This window comes from Silene latifolia, chromosome 8 (assembly GCF_048544455.1).
Source record: "Silene latifolia isolate original U9 population chromosome 8, ASM4854445v1, whole genome shotgun sequence".
NCBI lineage: Eukaryota > Viridiplantae > Streptophyta > Magnoliopsida > Caryophyllales > Caryophyllaceae > Silene > Silene latifolia.
Window position 1 is genome coordinate 21,954,916 of NC_133533.1, and position 21,092 is coordinate 21,976,007.

The 21,092-nt window shown below is 36.2% G+C and overlaps 2 protein-coding genes across 2 annotated transcripts; both read right to left on the reverse strand.

Annotated features, from left to right (window-relative positions):
• Nucleotides 1-3,855: 3,855 nt before the first annotated feature.
• LOC141594846 (uncharacterized) lies at nucleotides 3,856-4,566 on the reverse strand. The gene has a single exon (XM_074414834.1). The coding sequence runs from the start codon at nucleotides 4,564-4,566 to the stop codon at nucleotides 3,856-3,858; it is 711 nt and encodes a 236-aa protein (XP_074270935.1).
• A 155-nt stretch (nucleotides 4,567-4,721) lies between these two features.
• On the reverse strand, nucleotides 4,722-8,381 carry LOC141594847 (uncharacterized). Its single transcript, XM_074414835.1, has 5 exons — nucleotides 7,848-8,381; nucleotides 7,377-7,742; nucleotides 5,398-7,292; nucleotides 5,178-5,240; nucleotides 4,722-5,079 (listed from the first exon to the last, which is right to left on the reverse strand). Exons 1-5 carry the CDS (start codon nucleotides 8,379-8,381, stop codon nucleotides 4,722-4,724), a joined length of 3,216 nt encoding a protein of 1,071 aa, XP_074270936.1.
• Between the last annotated feature and the right edge of the window lie 12,711 nt (nucleotides 8,382-21,092).

A 21,092-nucleotide genomic window follows, 5' to 3' on the forward strand; every position in this document is an offset into this window, starting at 1 on the left:
TGATGGCTTAAGTAAATCGTGTGATATCCGTATATTAAAGAAAACTAACGCGTGACCTCTATATGAGTCAGTTTTCATGCAAATATTATTAGGTGGTTTGGTTTTAGGCGGAATATGATGCAAACTATCGTTACGATGAAAAACATAAAATAAATGCAAAACGTAAATAAAATTCCTAGTGTGGCCTATCCTAGCAAAATGAACATAATACAACTTTGGAATCCACTGTTGGACCCGAGAAGCTTGTCTTGATGTTCCATCTTGATCCATGTAGCGGGAATGAGCATCCGATTCTCCATCTTAGGTCTTCACAAAATTACAATTTAAAATTTACAAAATATAAACCTATTTACATTCTAAATAAAAACTGTAAATACAAAGGAAAAACCAAAACGGAGATGCGAGATCTCAAAATATAACCAAGACCGTGTTCCATCATTACGGTAACACGTTCTACTAAGGCCACACTAAGTTACAACCGTTTGTAAAATTAAATACGTAATAAAGCATTCAAGGCATTCAAAAGTAACGATAAATAAAAATGCATCAACTAAATAAAAAATTATTCGTGACATAATTCCGTAATTATGTTAAATTTATCCAAACCACCTTTTAACGATTAAAATTATGTGACAAAACCGCTTCTATCAACTTAATTTTAATCCATTACAATCCGTTACTTTAAATTCGCTTTAAAATAACTATATGGTACGTGAGTGAACCGTTTCACTATCAAGCGAGTGTACAATATCCGTATAATGTACATATTATGGCCAAAAGAAAAATTAAAACAAAGAAAATAATTTTTCATAGCTGCCAAGACGAAAATTCCTCGATCGAGACACTAAAGTCCTCGATCGAAGAACAAAAGGGCTCGATCGAATGATGCTGCCATTCGATCGAGGGGTTTGCCAAACCGAAAGTACTCGATCGACAGAACTCGTGGTCGATCGAGGACTTTTATTAGCAAAAACTGTTCGATCGAGTACGAGGGCTTCTCGATCGAGCAGTCAGGGTTTTAAAATGTGGTCGATCGAGTAAAGCAAGTACTCGATCGAGTAAAATCATGACAGAAAAGCTCTCGATCGAGTATAAATCCACTCGATCGAGACAAAAACAATTCTGAAAAATCAAAACCCTCGTGAAAACGATTTGACAAAGCAAAATTAATTGCAATTTTGACCTAATTCGTATAAAAATAAATCAACAATTGACAAAACTTTAACATATTGCTATAATAATATCCTAATAATATAACCGATATGAGACAACTAGCGGGTCTCACTTCACCCCTTCAACTCACAACAAAACAACCATGAGGTAGGATGCCTTCTTGCAAGGCAAGGTGGGTCATGCCAAAATGGCGGCACATCCAAACATTAAAGAACACAAAATCAAGTAATGGATACCTTCCGAGCGTGGCCCTGGGATATTGTTTTAACCCTGACAAGGGGGTGGACAATTCCTATCGCACTCATTCCCTTCGACTAGCCACATCCATCATAACCCAAAATATGCCCATTTGACCCCATTTACGAAGGTCGTAGTAACACAAATCAAAGTTAATCTGAAACTGTGCCATCTTAGGCGAACGGTCTTTAGTCAAAAGAATCGACTCATTATAATACTATAGTAGCTCTCGCCACGACCAGGCTATATAAATTTGCCAGAACTCTATAAGCGGTCATAAGGCCCGACAAGGTGTTCCTAACAGTCTGCCTATGTGATCGACTAGTCATCTCACATGACTGTATGGCACTTGAACTTGCCATCAATCGCATCACACTCTAGTCACTTCGAGACGTCACCTCATACAAGTGACTATGGGCGAATACCATGTTAATCCGGGTTCACTTTAACGAGGTTCAATGTTGTCTCTACAACCCGTTTGGATGTAACAAAGTATAAAAGGAGTTTTTCAGATTTAAAAACTCGAACGACAAATGTGATTATCATATGAATAGTCAATACCTGATTACTACTTCATAATTTTATAATCCATTTTCATCTTATGTGTAGTTATTCATCTCAATGCAATTGAAATGACATATGACATGAGTCATCATGTTAAGCCCATGAGAAGGCTTTGGTTAGTAGGTTTTATCAACTTCTTGTACCTTACTCAACCTTACTACATACTCGTTTTCCTTTGTAATGTATATATTTGCATTACAAAACTTTCTGAGTACGTGTCTAGATCCAATCAAGACATAGGCTTTCTTGCCTTAAAATAGCTCCCACTGTTTTCACAGTGTGCGGAACTCATCCCTCTTGCACATCCCATGATTGCAAGTGTACTCAATTTCCGTTGTAAATATTTCGCATTGTTCTTCATTGCCTAGAATGATTCTAGAAAATCTATTTCTTAAATAACGTAGCCACAATGGTATCTTAACCATCCTAATGTGTTTTGATTATGGTTTTGTCGAAAACCATGCGCAATCTCAATTGTCAATTGTCATTTGTGTAACACCCTTACACAAAATTGCGTCAAAAACACTTTGCATTACATCCTTAATGCTTCTGCAAGCACTTAAGGGTAATCATTATGGCTTACTTGGTAACTCTTACTTAAATTCGATTTGAAACAATTCATCATACTCAAAGTATATGAAGTGTTATACATCATTACTTATTTAATTGATCCGGCTGCGGAAGCAAATGGAATCAATCAAATATATTCAATTCGATTGAACTAGTCATGAATCTTATCAACATAAGACTCCTTATTTGACATTAATATCATGTAGATTTATCTCCATAAATCCGGATATTAAAGATGTACTATATTTCTCCAAAAGTCTTAAATTATTCGCAATGATCAATATGTCATCCACATATAAGACTACTAAAAATTTTCGTAACTCCCACTAAACTTCATGTATAAACATAACTTCTCGACTTATCGGGAAAAATTTTATACCATGATCAAATCATTGATTCCAACTCATTGATGTCCTACTCAAAACCATCTCTTAAGTTGCACATTATCTTAGGATTGTAAGAATCTATAAAACTCATAACATGTATTGAATACATTCCTTCTAATTGAAGAAGTGGGTTTTAGATTCACTTTCTATATGTATATTATCATAATGAAACACAATCCCTAAGAAGATCCAAATAGACTTAAGCATTTTAAATAGTGCAAACCCCTTTGCAACCAATCAAGCTTTGAAATCTCTCTTTATTAGTGCAAAACCCTTTGTCACTAATCAAGCCTTTTATTTCAGATTTTTATGGCTCTAAGCCTTGCATTGAGTTGTGACTTAAACATTCTCATGTAAACCATATGTTCATTACTTTCCAGAAGTAATCAACTTGAATCAAACAATTTCTTTGTAAGTTGCAAGCTCTTTACTTTCTAAAGTAACACTAATTCATCATCTTCAATAAGTGATGATTTTATCCTCCTAGGTTTTGAAGAAACAACGTCTTACACAAAATGTCTCATGTAGTCAGGAAAGACTAGTTTCTTGGGACATAAAATTCTTTGTGGCTAATTCTGTGTGGCTCTTGAATAATTTCTCTCACTCTGTCTTCTAGAAATAAACTTGTATTCTAGGAAGACAGCTTCACGAGCCACAAACTCGTTGTACTCGTGATTTTAGGAAGGGAAAATGAGCATTTGTTTCTTGTGAAAACTTACAAGTATGATACCCTACCATTTCATATCTCATATGAATCGTTTAGATTTAGTGGAAAAATAATTTAAACAAAAATGATAAATTCCCCAATTTTTTTTTTTTGGTGAAGGGTAAGTATATTAATAAAAAAAATATCATCCAATAGTTACATCAATCTCGTATGCTATAGTATGGGCTAACACGCTAAGTGACAAAAATAAAACACAAGCTATGAACTATCTAATCTATCCATCCATACTTGGTCACTCCTCTTCAACACACTCCTATTCCGTCTGCTCCATCGGTGCTTGACATTAACAATAGTTTGGGATATGATAAACTCAGGATGTAGTACCTTACCATGGATTCTTGCAATATTCCTGCTGTGCCAAATCTCATACACAAGGTTCACAAAGCACACACTCACAAAATTATGCTGAAGCTTACTCTTCCCTTGTCCAGATTTATACCATTGTTCAAACATCTGTGGTGGAAATGTAGTTCTCAATCTCAGTTGTAAGGCTCTCATGCATCTTTGACTAAAGGCACAATGAAAAAATAGATGGTTGTGGTCCTCAGGTGCATTGTCACAAAGAAAACAACTAGCATCTTGCCCAAAACCCATCCTTATGATTCTATCTCTTGTCAACAGCCTCTGGTGTTTGGATGCCCAGTAGATAAATGACATTTTGGGTATGTTAATGGAATTCCAACATACATGCCTCCAAGAAACTTTAGGTGCTGGTGGCATTAACCACAGGTACCCCGCTGCAACAGTGTAAGGTTTAGTGCAGTTCAGCCAGAGGTCACCTGAGTACGCTGTTTTGAATTTATCTTTAATCTGGATGATATTCTTCCAAGACCAGCTACAGTCAGAAGGTGCAGCATAGTCTTGCCAGTTAGCTCCTTTCATATAAACATGATTACCCAACGAACCCATAAGTGATCTTTTTTAACAGCTAGCCACCAAGTATACTTCCCAAGTAAAGCTCTATTCCATAATTTCAGATTTTTTATACCAAGCCCTCCCTCTTCCTTAGGGATGCAGCAAGTATCCCAACTCACATTAGGTGCTCTTGAGTAAGAATCTTTGCCTTACCAAAGAAAGTTTCTGCATAAGGAATCAATCCGATTCATGACACCACTGGCAATTAAGAAAATAGTAGCCCAGTAAGAGTGTAGAGAAGTCAGTACAGCATTCACCAAAACCAAACGGCCTGCATATGAAAGATGTTTGGTCCCCCAAGCTCTGATCCTTGCCATTATTTTATTAGTGAGTTTAGCACATTCATGCTTAGTCAGTCTTTTTGATGATATGGGAACTCCCAAGTACTTGAAAGGCAAAGTCCCTCTCCTAAAACCAGAAACCTGCCTTATGTTACTAATGACTTGATCAGGAACCCCATTGAAATAAATGTCAGTTTTCTCCTTGTTGGGCACAGTCCAGAAGAAGCTGAGAAGGTAGAAAACACACGCAACATCCATATGATTGAAGTCTCATTGCCCTTACAGAAAAGAAGTAAATCATCTGCAAACAACAAATGATTTAACCTGATATGCCCACACAATGGATGGTAGTTATAATCATCTTGTTGAGCAACCACACCCAAAATCCTGGAAAGATAGTCCATACAAATGGAGAAGATTAGAGGAGAAAGGGGGTCTCCTTGCCTTAACCCTCTCTTTCCTCTAAAAAAATCCAAAAGAATTCCCATTGATGTTAAGGGAATAAGAAGGAGAGGAAATGCAAGTCATTATGAGGTGAATAAACTTTTTAGGGAACTTAAGAGCCTTCAACATTTGTTCTACAAAACCCCATTCAACAGTATCATACGCCTTTCTGAGATCAATCTTAATTAAACACCTTGGAGAAGCTGCCTTCCTATTATACAATCTCACCAGGTCTTGACATATTAGAACATTATCCACAATGCTTCTCCCCTTCACAAAAGCCCCTTGACTACTACAGATGATATCAGGAAGCACATCTCCTAGCCTATTACACAAAATCTTTGCAATGCTCTTATAAATGATGTTGCAACAGGCAATAGGTCGGTAATCAAGAACAGAAATAAGGTCGCTAATTTTAGGTATTAGAGTAATATTAGTGGTATTCACCTGTTTCAACATCTGGCCAGTATTGAAAAAATTCAAAACAGCAGTGACAATGTCATCCCCAACCATATACCACGTGTCCTTATAAAACTGACTAGAAAATCCATCAGGCCCAGGAGATTTAATGGCAGGAATAGAAAAAATGCTCGCTTTTACCTCATCACTGGTAACAGGCTTAAGCAAGAGCTGATGGTGCTGTGCAGTAACCAGAGAACTAGTTCTTACAGTTGGAACATGAACAGTCTCAGTTGCCTTGCAAGTCCCCAACAAATATTCATAATACTCAAGGAAAGCCTTCTCAATGTCTTGATGATTAGAATGTGTAATACCCTCTTTATTCTTGATTTGTAAAATTTTGTTATGAATTTGCCTTGTTTTGATTTGGGAATGAATAAACTGGGTATTCTCATCACCCTCATGTAACCAGTTCAATTTTGATTTCTGGCTTAGAAAACTATGATAGGCTTTGCTGAGAATGCGATAGTTTTCAGCAGCTGCATTTTCCTCAGCAAGATTATTCCAATTTGTAGGGTCACTGTGCATCTTCTCTTGAATAGCATCCAAGCTTAACTTGGCAACACCAACAGCTTTCCCTATATCAGAATAACCATTCCAATTCAACTCTCTTAGAGGTTTCTTCAAACTTTGTAACTTTTTGACAACCTTATACATTGCAGTACCAGGTATGTTCAAACACCATTTGGACTTGACCAAATCTTTAAAATTAGGGTCTTGCCCCCACATACTAAAATATCTAAATTGGTTATTTCTTTGTCTGTTAATCCTTCTATAACAAAGGCAAGGATTATGATCATAAAGTCCCTCAGGGAGGAAGTAGGCATAACAATCAGGATAAAGATTCAACCAGTCAGCATTCACCATGAACCTATCTAATCTTGAGAACACCCTAGAATGTGGCTCATGTTTGTTGTTCCAAGTAAAGAAAGCACCCTTTCCTTTGATATCAACCACATCACAATAAGCAATACAACTCCTAAACTCTTCAATATCACTCCAAGAGACAGGTCTTCCTATCCTCTCATTGAAATTGAGAATACAGTTAAAATCACCACATATACTCCATGGGCCAGAATACCTATCCTTAATATCCTTTAATTCCCTCCGCAAATCCCTTCTATCAATATCATCATTTGAGCCATAGACAAGAGTGAAAATGAATAAATCAGCAGAGGCCTGTTCAAGCACTCTAACAGTAATCTGCTGAGCAGACATATTAAGTAAAGTGATAGAGAATACTTGAGGCACCCAAATAATCCAGATCCTCCCCCCTGGATGATAGTTATAATTATGGATACCACTCCAGTGCTGCCCCAAATTAGTAAGAACAATATCATAATCAAACCCCTTTATTTTATGCTCCACTAAACCATATAACCCTACATTATTCTGATGCAAAAAACGTTTAATATCTAGCTGCTTAGGCAGTTTATTCATACCCCTCACGTTCCAGCTACCTATATTATCCATTTTGAGAATTACCAGGTGGTGCTCCATGTCTCCCATTCTGGCTTTTTGGTGGACTGTTAAGTACTGCAACATAAGATAACCCAGAAGTTATACCTGCTTCCCCCCTGAGTTATACTCTTGTCTCACAATTTTTGTGACAGCACTCACAGGGGTGAGTACCGTCTGAGATGCAGGCACAGGCACAGTGCTAGGGACAGTAGTTGCTGCTGCACTGGACACATTCATACGCTTAACAACTGGTCTCCAGACTTGAGTAACCTTAGGTTTTTCTCCTGGACGAGGCAAAGGATCAGATTTGTGAGTGTTTGGTTTTCTACATGCTCCATTGCTATGGCCAACTCCATTACACACAGAGCAAACCATAGGCTTCCATTCATACTCCACCATCACACTCACTTCTACTCCTTTATCATTAATAAAGAAAATCTTATCAGGGAAATATTGACCAACCTCCACTTCAACCATGGTTCTAGCAAACCCTATTCGAGTTTTATTCATTGTAGCTTCATCGCACTGCATATATCGTCCTACCAGAGATGAAATTTTTCCCAGGCAAGAAGAGCCCCAGAACTTCAATGCAAGCCCATTTTAACGAATCCAAATATGAACTTTCTTTACTTTCTCTTTGGCCAAACTACCATTCTCAGTCCAAGGTTTGACAACAAGGGGTTTGTTGTCAAACATCGGAAATCCTTGCTGTAAAACTAAAGCTTGACATTCCATTGTGGGAAATCGTACTAAAAACGCACCATTAGGGAGAAACGATAGTTTATCAAACTTATATTTCCCCCAGAGATGATTAACAAACCCAGTAATTGATTCCCACGAAGGATTACCCCCTAATACATAACATATTACCGCAGACTTCCAATAATCAATCTCAGGTTGCACATCCTCACTTGTGAGACGCAATAAATTGCCCCGAGGGGACCCAGCAGGTAATAAAGAAGGAGACTTTGATTTCTTACCTTTAACTTCAGTCCATCCTTCAGTAGCATCCTCTTCCTCCTCTGACTCTGTATTAGCATCCTCAACAATAGCACCCATATTCAGGACTGGGATCCCAACAATCTCACTAACAGTCTTCGTAGTTTTCGCATCCGCGGATTGTGGAACTTCCCTCGCTGTTTCAGATGATTCCGGAACATCCATATCTAAGTTTAGATCAAAACAATTACTAAAAGAAAGGCGAATTTTAGCTCTCGATTTTATTTTGTGCTTTTTTTGAGATTTTTTTGTGTAGTTCTTCCTTACCATAATGCAAGCTAGAACCCAGAAAACCCTAGAGAGAAGCAGGAGCTTTCTCTCTCATCCCAATTTTTTTCCAAATTAAAAAAAAGGCAAATAATAAAAAAAGGCAAATAATAATAACCCTAGACTATTTTATTTTATGTGATGAAATAATAAACAATTGAACCTATGCATACTAGCCTTACAAGCCTGTTTTTGGGTAAGATGAAAAGGCAAAAGAAGATGCCATTTTGGCCTCTTCTACCCGGCTCCATCTCCTCCTTATGAGAACTTTTGTTCTTATTTTTCCACCAACACACACTACCATTTTTCATTCAACATGCAAAATTTTCTCTACTCTCCAACTTCTCTCTAAAATGTTTTAGAAGATTACAAGCATTTGTTCATCCATTCTAATATCAAAATCAGATTACTAGTGTAGTAATAGTGATAATATTAGAATTAATTTTAAGGGTACCCATATATTAATCTAGTTAATTAGTATACTAGTTTAAGGGTAAGTCTTGGGTGCAATCTAAGGAGTGGCTTCTATACTTGTAGTCTTTGAAGGATCATCCAACACATTAAGCTCAAGAACAAATGAAGGAATGTGACCTTACTTATGCCCCATATTTCGAACCATCTTACAATGTAAGGGACATTATTTTTCTCATAATTCTTTTATTTTGTTATGCATGCACTAGATCTAAAGAACAAATAATTAAGAAGTTAATTAGTTCACTATTAGAGGAGTCTAATAAGAGGTAAATAAACCTAACAGTTTAACAGAATAAATGCATACTAATATCGTCATAAAACTAATTAAAGGTGAGAATTTACAGCGATTTACATAATTATATAACGGATTCGCGTCGGATTTAATAAAAGAACAAACTTTGAAATTGAAAAGGAAGTTAAATCAGATAAATTGAAATCAAACAAAGAAAAGTATGTACGAAAGACGAATTCCAGAGAAACAATATGACAACCTCTAAAACCCGGGTTTGAATAAGATGACGAAAACTCGCAAATATTGAATTATAAGGGATCTAAGTCGAAGTAAACGTTATAATTTGAAAGAGTTAATTAAGATGTGATTTACGTACTGATATGAACAAAAGAAACACAAGAAAATAAGAAAAACAGAATGTTGCAGAGGATCGAGGAAGAAGAAGAGCAGGAGTAGCGGCAGCCTCAGGAAGAGGCGCAACATGTAGTGCGACTCCTAGAAGAGGCGCAGCTGCTGCTGCGTTTCTTCTCGACGTCAGATCTTCGCTTTTTAGTAAGTACGACTTAAAGGATGGTTTTTAAAGACGATTTAGAATGTTCTTAGGATATAAATGTTACATTAGTGATACAAAATAAAAGTACAATAAATAAAATAGGCTTTTACGCCCTCAGACTTACATGTTTGACGAAATGAGATTGACTAAAGTTATCGTTTAGTGATTGCTCGACTCGAATATGCGAATATGAAAGGGCCCTTTTTAATGGATTTAAAAGATTGATTAGATTGATTATGGTGGAGTTGGTCAAATTGGTCGGTGTATGCAACGTGACTGGGACTCAGAATGATCTGAGCGTACGTGGTCGATTGATCAAGCATGTAGGCATCGAAGTAAAAAGCATGGTCTAGAATGCTAAGAGGGAAGAGAAGGGCAGACACTCGCGTACCAAAGATGGAGGCCGGAGGTCTCTATCTATACTAAACACAAGAAGGAATTTAGGTATGGCACGAATACAGAAACAAATTGTGGACATGGGCCACAGGCCGGTCTGCGGGCGCGAGTGTAACACCCCCTCATACCAAGGTACCTTACCAAGGACTACCCTAGCATGAAAGGCTGTTACCATATCGGTTTCCCGAGGTTAGTATATCAAAGTTACCATTTCCAAACAACCTTTATTAAAGTATAAAGTGTTAGGATTCATTAATTCCATTTCTATACATTTCATACAAATGTGATTATTTAGTCATAAAATAATAACTAGATCTTATGCATGCAAACTAAAAACAAGATTAGAGAAGAAATCGTCAATCTAACTTTGGGATTTCGGATCAAAAGGGCACCAACAAATTCACCTATTTGTTAGTTCTTGAGCTTCCTTATAATGGATGAACAAAGGTTCAAATTAGAACCTCTCCCAAAAGCTTATACCCAAGGTGTTACTCTTAATAATTAATAATATTATGAACTAGTAATATTATTAATCTAGCTTAAAAATGACCCAAAATATTATTTTTGTCTCTCTTGTTTCGGTAAGGAGAGGGAGGAATTATAGAGTATTTTCTCTCTTAAACATCTCTAAGTTTTTATGTGTATGGAATGAATAATAATACACTACATTATGGTGGTGTATTTAGGAAGAATAATAGTGAAAACCCTTGGCTTCCTCTCTTGTCCAAAACCGGGTGGGGTGGGAATCACAAGGCCAATGCATGGCCATTGCTTCTACCCAAAAAATGTAGGCATGTAAGGCTATATAAAAATGTAATCATTGTGTTTGATTTAAAATAAAACACAATAAAACCCTACTACTCACCCATTATTTCGGTACACTTATATAAAATGGAGGAGTTCATTTTATTTTGTGATTTTGTCAATATGTCACATGTAACATATTACATGACAGCATACATATAAAATGTATTTTTAACAATTAAAAATCAACATATTAATAAAAATATGTCATATACAAAAATCGAATAGTAATTCGTAATTACTTGTACCAAAATGGTTTATCAATTATAAATCACAACGTCTTGTATTTATAATAAAATATTCATTCAGTTTCAATTGTTTCGTAAAAATAATTTAATCTAAGTAATGAAACAATTTGATTACTTAGACCATATCTTATTTAATCGAATTACAATAAGATACGTCAGTTATACTCACAAAATCGTCCGTCAATTTTAAGCAATTTAATCAACCCGTATCAACATACGATTAATTAAATAATCAATTAAGAGCGTCACCGTTTAGGTATGACCTAAGGGGATCAAATGATCACCACCGTCGCACGGCAGTAATGTCAAACTCTAGTCAGCCAATCATTACCGATATGTGTGAACCAGTTGACTGTAAAATATTACTTCCCACGTGTATTATTTAATATGAGATTTAAACATGTGATCATTATGATCGACAGTTGTGATCGCATTATTGTCGGAGGACACTTATTCCAACAATCTCCCACTTGTCCTCGACAAGTGTGCGTCACCAATTCTCTTGTCCTATTACTATCTCCCACTCAATGCAAGGTGTCTTTCGGGTCGTACTTCCAAGTGATCATATCGAGAGTGGTTTCCTCAATCTGGAGAATAACTGATTGACCGGAATTATCTACCATAGATACCTTCCGAGCGTGGCCACGCATTTCCAGTTCATTACTCCTCGAGTGGCCTTGAGATATTGTTTTAACCCTGACAAGGGGTGGACAATTCCTATCGCACTATTCCCTTCGATTAGCCACATCCATCATAACCCAAAATATGCCCATTTGACCCCATTTAAGAAGGTCATAGTAACATAAATCAAAGTTAATCTGAAACTTTGCCACCTTAGGCGAACAGTCTTTAGTCAAAGAATTGACTCATTAGAATACTATAGTAGCTCTCGCCACGACCAGGCTATATAAATTTGCCAGAACTCTATAAGCGGTCATTAGCCCGACAAAGTGTTCCTAACAGTCTGCCTATGTGATCGACTAGTCATCTCACATGACTCCATGTCACATGAACTTGCCATCAATCGCATCATACTCTAGTCACTTCGAGACGTCACCTTATGAAAGTGACTATGGACAAATACAATGTTAATCCGGGTTCACTTTAACGGGGTTCAATTGTCTCTATAACCCGTTTGGATGTAACAAAGTATAAGGTGAGTTAATAATAACTCAAACGGGACAAATGTGGACATCACATTCGAGTAGTCAATACCATATTACCACCTTGTGATGTATATTGTAAGTGTGTAAACACTAGTCATTTGCAACATGAGTTTAACACACCATGTGTCCATGTGTTCCAACTCTTGAATTGCATTTTCCTTTATTTTCATGTTTGTCTTACATAGCATGAATCTCACCAAGTACATATCTAGTTTACCAAACTAGGTTTAGGTTCTTTATTTTGAGAGAACTTTCTTGTTGTTTATCACATAACAAACGAATTATGGTGGACGACATAACTTGCACTAGTCAAGTGTTCTTCCAACTCATAATGTACCAGGTATATGCTTTGTAGGATCTTGCAACAATTGTCAAGATGATTAGCCTAGCACTTCTCATAAGTCCTAGCAAATTTGAAAATACTAGTTTTGAGTAACTTCTTACTATAACCAAGTATCTTTTTCAAACTTCTTATTTCTCCTTTTAGGTTAATTAGCTTAGGATTTTCATAAATCCTTGCGCGTTTTCGAAACTTCAATATGTGCAACTTCTTATCACATAACAGAGTGTTCTATCAAACACTAGAATAGCTCATTAGTTCTCCTCGAGAATTCATGACGATTCTTATATGGCTTACCAATGACTCATCATGCTCTTAAGCATATGATTCATTATAGGACATGTGCATGATTATTCTAATGGCGGAAACATTAGTAATCTTTATGTTGGGAAATGTGTCCTCAACAATAGTGCGATCACATGATTTAAATATCATTATTAAATCTCATTTTAAGAATACATGTGGGATGTAATATTTACAGTCAACTGGTCCACATATATCGGTAATGATTGGCTGACTAGAGTTTGACATTACTGTCGTGCTACGGTGGTGATCAGTTGATCCCCTTAGGTCATACCTAAAGGGTAACACTCTTAATTGATTATTTAATTGATCGTATGACGATGCGAGTTAATTAAATTACTTAAAATTGACGGACGATTTTTGGAAGTAATATTTACGTGTCTTATTATATTTGATTTTAATAAGATACGGTCTAAGTAATCGAATTGTTTTATTACTTAGATGAAATTATTCTTTACGGAAACAATTGATACAGAATGAATAATTTATTATAAATACAAGATATTGTGATTTATAATTGGAAAACCATTTTGGTACAAGTAATTGTGAATTACCATGTTATTTTTATAAATGACATATTTTATTAATATGTTGATTTTTAATTGTTAAAAATACATTTTATATATAAGATGTCTTGTAATGTGTCACATGTGACATATTGACAAAATCACAAATAAAATGGACTCATCCATTTTATGTGAGTGTACCGAAATGGAGGGAGCATGAGGATAAAATTGTGTTGATTATTTATAAGTTGAAAACACAATTATGAATACTACTCATAGCCTTGCATACATAGCCTTCTCTTGGGAAGAAAAGGAGAGCATGCATTGGGCTCTCTCTCCTTCCCTTTTTCGGTTTTCCCATATGAAGATGAGCAAATGTTTTTGCTTATTGGATACACTAACACACTACATGCAAAAGCTAGTGTGAAATTATTCATTCACAACTTCACCAAAATTTCTAGTGTAAGAAATTTAATTTCCTCTCTACATTTTAATGAGAAATTAAAGAGATAAAATACTCCAAAAATTCATCTACTCTTGACCGAAATATTCAAGAGGACAAACAATAGTTTTGGGTCAAATTTTAGTAAGATTAATATTCTTCTAGTTCAAATAATATTAGTCTTTAAGAGGTTACCTTGGGTATTCATCTTTGGGAGAGATTCTACCTTTGAATCTTGTTCATCCATAAGGAAAGCTCAAGAACTAAGTAAGGTAGGTGACCTTACTAGTGCCCAAATATCCGAAACATGCAATGTAAGGAACCGATTTCTTCTCTTAACTATTGATGTTTGCATGCATAAGATTAGTAATTTGTTTTATGACTAAATAAATTTGAAACATATAAGAATATGTTAGATAATGAGATATAGATTTCTAACAAGCGGTATCATGAGCACAAGGTTGTTTGCATGCTAATCGGTTATTGTTTTTCCGAGTTATATGATTAACAAACAAAACTTGTAAATTTGTGATATTATGATATATCACGAAAATAACTTATGCATGTTAAAGTTTCTGATCCTAAAATGTATTTAGGATATTTTGGTTAATTTATGAATTTTATTGTTCATTTTATATAATATTGGCATTAAAATGTGATTTTTATGATAAAAATGTCATTTTTGGACGAAAATTAGCTAAACTTCGAATTTTTCAGTGGTTTTTGGATATGTTTTCACATATATTATTTTTAGATGATCTGGAAATGTTCATAATTTTATGAGTTTTTATGCTCGAAAAATGGATTTTTCATGATAAAAATCGAATTTAGATGAAAAATAGGTTAATATGAGAAATATTTCGAATCTGGTCATAGAAATTTATTATGTTGTCACATGCAATTTTAAAAGATGTGTGTAAAATAATAGGCTATAATGAAGTCTTAATGCATGATTTATGGATTTTTGATGAAAAATAGCATAAATAGTGACTTAATTAGTGAAAGTTGCTAAAACATACTTCATGACTAAGGAAAAACGTCACATGTTGCATTTTATTATCTTTTTCAGATCTAAAATTGAAAAGTTGATGAATATAATTTTTCTCATGTTTTTATGATTTTTATTGATAAATCCGATAAACCGCAACATTGTTTTTCCCGATAACTTTCGAAATTTTTAACCTAAGTTTTTGAACATTATGAGTGTCATGGTATTTTTCCAGAATGTTCACAAGTTTTAAATTTCAAATTTTGAATTTATTTGAAATTTTGTGATTTATTTGAAGTTTATAGCTTTTTATTGTAATTTTAAGTCCTTTTATGAACAATATTAAGAAATATGAGTTAATTTTGGTCAAATGGTTAGTGGAGACTAATTTTTGAGTCCTAAGAAGTTAGGGTAATTAACTTGTGCATAAATATGAATTTATGTAATTTTAGTGATTATAAAACGTTGAATCACGCAAATCCGTAAAAACCGTGTAATATACGATATTGGCTCCTTAAAGGCGATTTAGCATAAAATTGGGCATGTTTATACATATTATAATGCTGCATTTTCTTTATGATTGTCATAATTTTATTTTATGTAATTTTTGAATTATGTAATTTTTACTTAGTATGGCCTTAGTTTTTAATTGGTATTACCCGAAATGTATGGGAATATCGATTCGGTTGTAATTTTTGTGATCTCGTATCACCGTCTTGGAATTTAATAGATTTATTTTATTATAGTTACAAATGTATAATAGGAAATTATGTAATTTATTATGTAATTTTATTCATTTCGGAGTTCCCAAAGAAGGATTTCTTCAAGATGACGATACATAAAGACGGTGTTACCTCGAGATGCGTGCCACAACTGAAGTTCAAGGGACCAATGGAGTTGGTTTCCGAATATGTAATAGTTAATTTGATTTTCTATTTTAGGAAGGCCATACTAGGATTTAATTTATGCTTTGCATTTTATTTATATGTCGCATGCATCGCTAAATCGCCATAACTAAAACATGCATTGTCATTTTAATCGAGTTTATCGACCGTGTCAATTACAAATATCGTAGTTCACCGCTTTAGTTCACTTAAAACGTGATAGAAAATAAATTTACATGACCTCTCGCTAAAACAAACAATTGAGACTTAGCCTTACCAAATAGTAGAAACCATGAAAACCTATTTCGCGAGGGAGTGAACTCGGCCCTACCGGGGTACAAACCTTGTTACGTAGGGGAAGTGGGTGATAAATGTCTATCCATCGAATTCACGTTGATGAGGGTTTCATCGGCCCTACCGTGCCCAAGTTGACGTGGATTTGGATCATGGACACATTTATTCGAAATTTGGATTGAGCTCAATGGAAGTATTCGCGACCGTAGCTGCATGTGTTCCGGGCTATAGATAAATTTTAGAGTAATTTTATCGACCGAGAGTTCTAAAAGTAGAATCGATTAAAGAGTTAATCCACCGAGTTTTATTGATAAGGGTTTCATCGGCCCTACCGTGCCCAAGTTAATATGAATTTGGATCTCGGAATCATTTATCATAGTTGGGTAGAGGTCACTATGTAAATGCTTTACTTGTTGTTTACAAGTATTAATAAAACGATAAATGTTAAGTTTTCCACTATTCCGTTGTTATATTGTTCTTTTTCTTTACCACAATTCATATACGATATCATTTTGATTCAAAACTCCATTAAAACATCGTATCTAAAGACAAAATTTGAATTTTCTTCTAAAGACCTCAAATTAACCATTGCTAAGGATCTCTTGCAAAGAGTATAGTGATACGTGCATTTTATATAGTCTTTTTAGCCTATTTTATGCACGTATTTCTATGCTTTTATCGTGGTTTTATGCTACGAAATGCCCCGAATATGCTACTTTGGGTTATTATGTCTTATTTGCAGGTATGGACCCAAAAGTGGTGAAATCAAGCTATTTACCGTCCGTTTAGCATGCATTTGGAGGAAGAGTAGACTTGGAGCGGGATTTACTGCTGTCTTGGGATGCGTGAAGACGTTTTGGGCGCTAAAAGGACAAGTCAAGTCAAATTGACGAGAGTGATGAGCTGCTGAAGTCAAGTTTCACTTGATCGAGTGATTTATTACTCGATCGAGTGGTTTAGGGTGCAATAATCAGTCGATCGAGTTGTTTGCTTAGTCGATCGACCAGTTCCTTTATAGCCTTACTCGATCGAGCACTTTAGTTGGTCGATCGAGCTGTTTTCTGGCTGAGTTTACTCGATCGAGTAATTTCTCTACTCGATCGAGTGGATTTTTGCTTCGGGCTGGGCTTTTTAGGTTTAATTCCGTCATTAGGTTTAATCCTACTCCTATTTTCTTATAAATAGGAGTAAGGGTTGTCATTTGTAATCATCGAAGGATCACCATACGTTAATTTTCTTCTTTATACACTGCCACTTTTGCTCTTAATTCCCGGACTTAATTCAGTAATTCTTTCTTTTCCTTTTCTCCTTTAATTATTGTTTACTTATGTTTATTGTTCTTCCCTTATTTCTCGTTTCCCCCTTAATTATGCGTAGCTAATTCCCCCTAGTATGTTAGGATTAGGGAAGCCGTGGTAGCATGTTTTAATTGTACTAAATAGATTAGCCCTGCGATAAGAATCGTATTAGGCAATTTAACTGTTATCCGGTCGAATGAATGCATGCAGAAAACCATAAATTTAGTTAACCCCGACCTAGATCGAAAGATTGGAAGGGAAGGCTTGCTTAATTACGATAGGGTATTGCAGTGAGGGCGAAAGTTAAGCTGTTTACGCTCTAGGGCGGTTTAAGGACCGAAAGGTGACGACCATAGCTCTTCTTATCAATAGTCTAATCGCCTTAGTATTCCCGATAGTATAAGATCTGATAGCTGCCACGGTGGACCGGCTCCTAGCATACTTCCTTCCTCTTGCTGTTGATTTCTCTTATTTATTTCCCTCGCTTTAGTCTCTAGTTTAGTTAACACAATCAATTCAGCCCCCATTAGTGACATTTAGACAGATAAATAGACAAATAGATAGTACACCGCCTCCCTGTGGAGATCGACCCTACTTACAGCTGACTTCTGTTAGTTGTACTTAGGTATTTTATTTTTGGTACGAAACGACAGTATCAAATTTTGGCGCCGTTGCCGGGGAGGCAATCTATTTATTTATTTGTTTAATTTTATTTGTTTTTAGCCTCAGGGGATTTTTCCCTTGAGGCCGTTCTGATCTTTTTCCTTGAGTGCTGTTTTGATAGGCCTTACAGGTACTACCTAGATAGTTCTAGGTGAAAGACAGTCAAAGGGAAGGCTTGAGTACCTTTGACCCATCACCAATGTCCCATTATATGGAACAGTAGGTGATCGCTACGGGAGATGTGGTTCTGCCGAGCACAATGCCAGCCGTAGTTGTGCCGCCACATCCACCCTATCAATGGCCACCGCAACAAGATCCTCCTGACATACAAAAAGAAGAGATTGCGGAGCTGAAATCCTTGATGGAAATACTTGCATTCCAAGCGCAAGAGTATGTCTCGCGAGTTGATAATCTCGAGTCTGTAGTTGCTCAATTAGCAGCTGAGATGGAGAAAGAAGAAATCGCGGAGCTGGCATATTTAATGGGGACCCTTGTATCCCAAATGCAAGAGAGTGATAGATATATGGACACTCGAATCCATGCGTTGAAGTCACAAATAGCTCGGTTAGCGGTGAGATGCAAGAAGAAGAGGTTTATCTCGCCGAGAGCGGTTTTTCTCCTGAGGAAACCGTGTTGCCCAATGATGAGGATGACTTCTATGACTCGACGACGAGTTCCTATCGTATTTCAACGCCCCACGCGACGATTTCAGCCCTATGCGGGAAGAATCACTCGATCGAGTGACTAAAACTAGTCGATCGAGTGAAATTTCAGAAGGAAGCCCTCGATCGAGCAGTATTTTTACTCGATCGAGTGGAATGCAGGAGGATAGTTCTCGATCGAGTGATTTTGTTACTCGATCGAGTGAAATGCGAGAGGAAAGTGGTCGATCGAGTGATTATTCTGCTCGATCGACTGAATTGGCCATGGGGAGCTTTGATTCGTCACTTGGGTTCACTTTGGATGACGATTTTGACGATGATGACGGTTACGGTGAACCTCCCTTATTCACAGCCGAGTCGGACGCACTTGAAGCTGCGATTTACGGGATGGATTCCACTAAAGAGGTTGTTGAAGAAGCAGCTGAGACGGTATTTGCTCCTAGCACGGATGAGGTATTACATTCTTTTGTCAGTGATTCCGTGGTTGAAAGCAACCAACCTGAGGTAGTAAACGATAATTTTATTATTGTTCGTTTTAATAGTATATTGCCTCGTTTGACTCGCGCTATTTCTTTTAATGCTATACCCTCTCTCATGTGGTCGATTAATTTAAAGAATTTTCACCGTCCTCATCATTTCAAAATTGTTAATCTGAAACGATACCCTACTTTATTGACAATTGCTCTCGCGCTCCTTTATTTTGTGGATAAATTTAGGAGCTCACATAGGAAATTTGTTAGACTTAAATGCTTACATATTTTCAATTCCTATTTCTTGATTCCACTTTGGTGCTACTTATGCTGTTGTGTAGCACATGCGCAGCTATTTGACAGGTTGCTACGCGCTTTGAGCTGTTTTGATCGTGATTAATTATAGAGGCTCAAAGAAAAAGAAGGTATTTGGGACTGATGAAGCTAGCGCTACCCGGGAGGCAACCCGGCGATTTTATTTTACATTTTTATTCTATTTCAGTTGTAATAAATGGTTTTTATACCATAGACTATCTCAGTATGCTTGTCTTGTTAGTTTGCGGGCTGTTTTTCATTGCATTTTGCAGGAATACGCTGAGGATCACTCGATCGAGTACTCTTTGTACTCGATCGAGCACTTGTGCTGCCAAATCCTCTCGATCGAGCAAATATCTACTCGATCGAGTGCCTGCGCAGAAAAGAAAACCATTCGATCGACCACCATCCCGATCGATCGAGCAGTTTTAGACGCCCACTCTACTCGATTAGCTGCTATTCCTCTTGATCGAGTGTTATTAACTTGGATTAGCTTCCTGAGACGGTTTTCCGGGCCCTTAGCAACCTCCCATTTCATGGTCGGTTTGGGGAGGTCCCTTATTTTGCGTATCTTGTGAGTTTTCCGCATTTACTCTCTTTCTCCTTCAGTTTGCGTTTCCTTTCCATGTTTTGGTACAATGGGGGCATTGTACAGTTTGGTTTGGGGAGGTTATGCATCCATATCTGTGTCTGCATGTTGTTTATTGCATTTCAGTAATCACGTTTAATTTTATGCTTGCATTGTTGTTTATTTTCATAAAAATTCAAAAATTCAATAAAAATCAGAAAATTGTTAAAAATTCAAAAAAATTTCACGTTTATTTTTGCATATAGGTCGAGTCGGAACGGTAGATTTCAATGATGATATTGCACTGCGTTTGTCTTTTTGCTTAAGCCTTGCATTAAACTGTTATCTTTTAGCTTTGTCTTTTGCATGTCTACGAGTTAATGTTTAATTTAGCTGAACGAATAGACTTGACCTGAAATTTTGGCAACCTACTTATATATTCTAAGGATTAGAGCCTTATAAACTGGTGTCATTTATGACCAGTTTCATGTAGGATTGTGAGTAGTATACTCCTTGCATAACATGTATCATCAATTTGCACATATATGAAATTCAATTGCTTTTTGCCGTCATACATTCGGGTTAGTGGTTGGTGTCACATGCAGGGAGGTGCTTACATTTCCCTTTCTTTCATTTTTACCCATAAACTTCACATTAGCCAAATTTGCCTGTTGACCCTTAGCTACATCCAAATTTAGCCTGCCTTGTCAAGCTAGTTTAGATTGTTTCTGCGGTATATTGTCTATTGTATCGAGTTTGGCTTGCATCTATTGATTCAGAGTTGGTAATTTATGAAGAAAAGGAGGTTGATGAAAAAGAAAAAAAAATCAGAAAATGAAAAATTGAAAATGAAAAAAAAAAGAAGAAAGAAACCGAAAAAAAATAGAAAAAGAAAGAAAAAAAATGTTGTTTGACGAGATCAGTTTCGCTCCTATGTTCTATTCTACATAATTTGAGGAGTATGTTTGGTTTGGTTTGGTGAGTTTTATGCCAAATGAAGGGC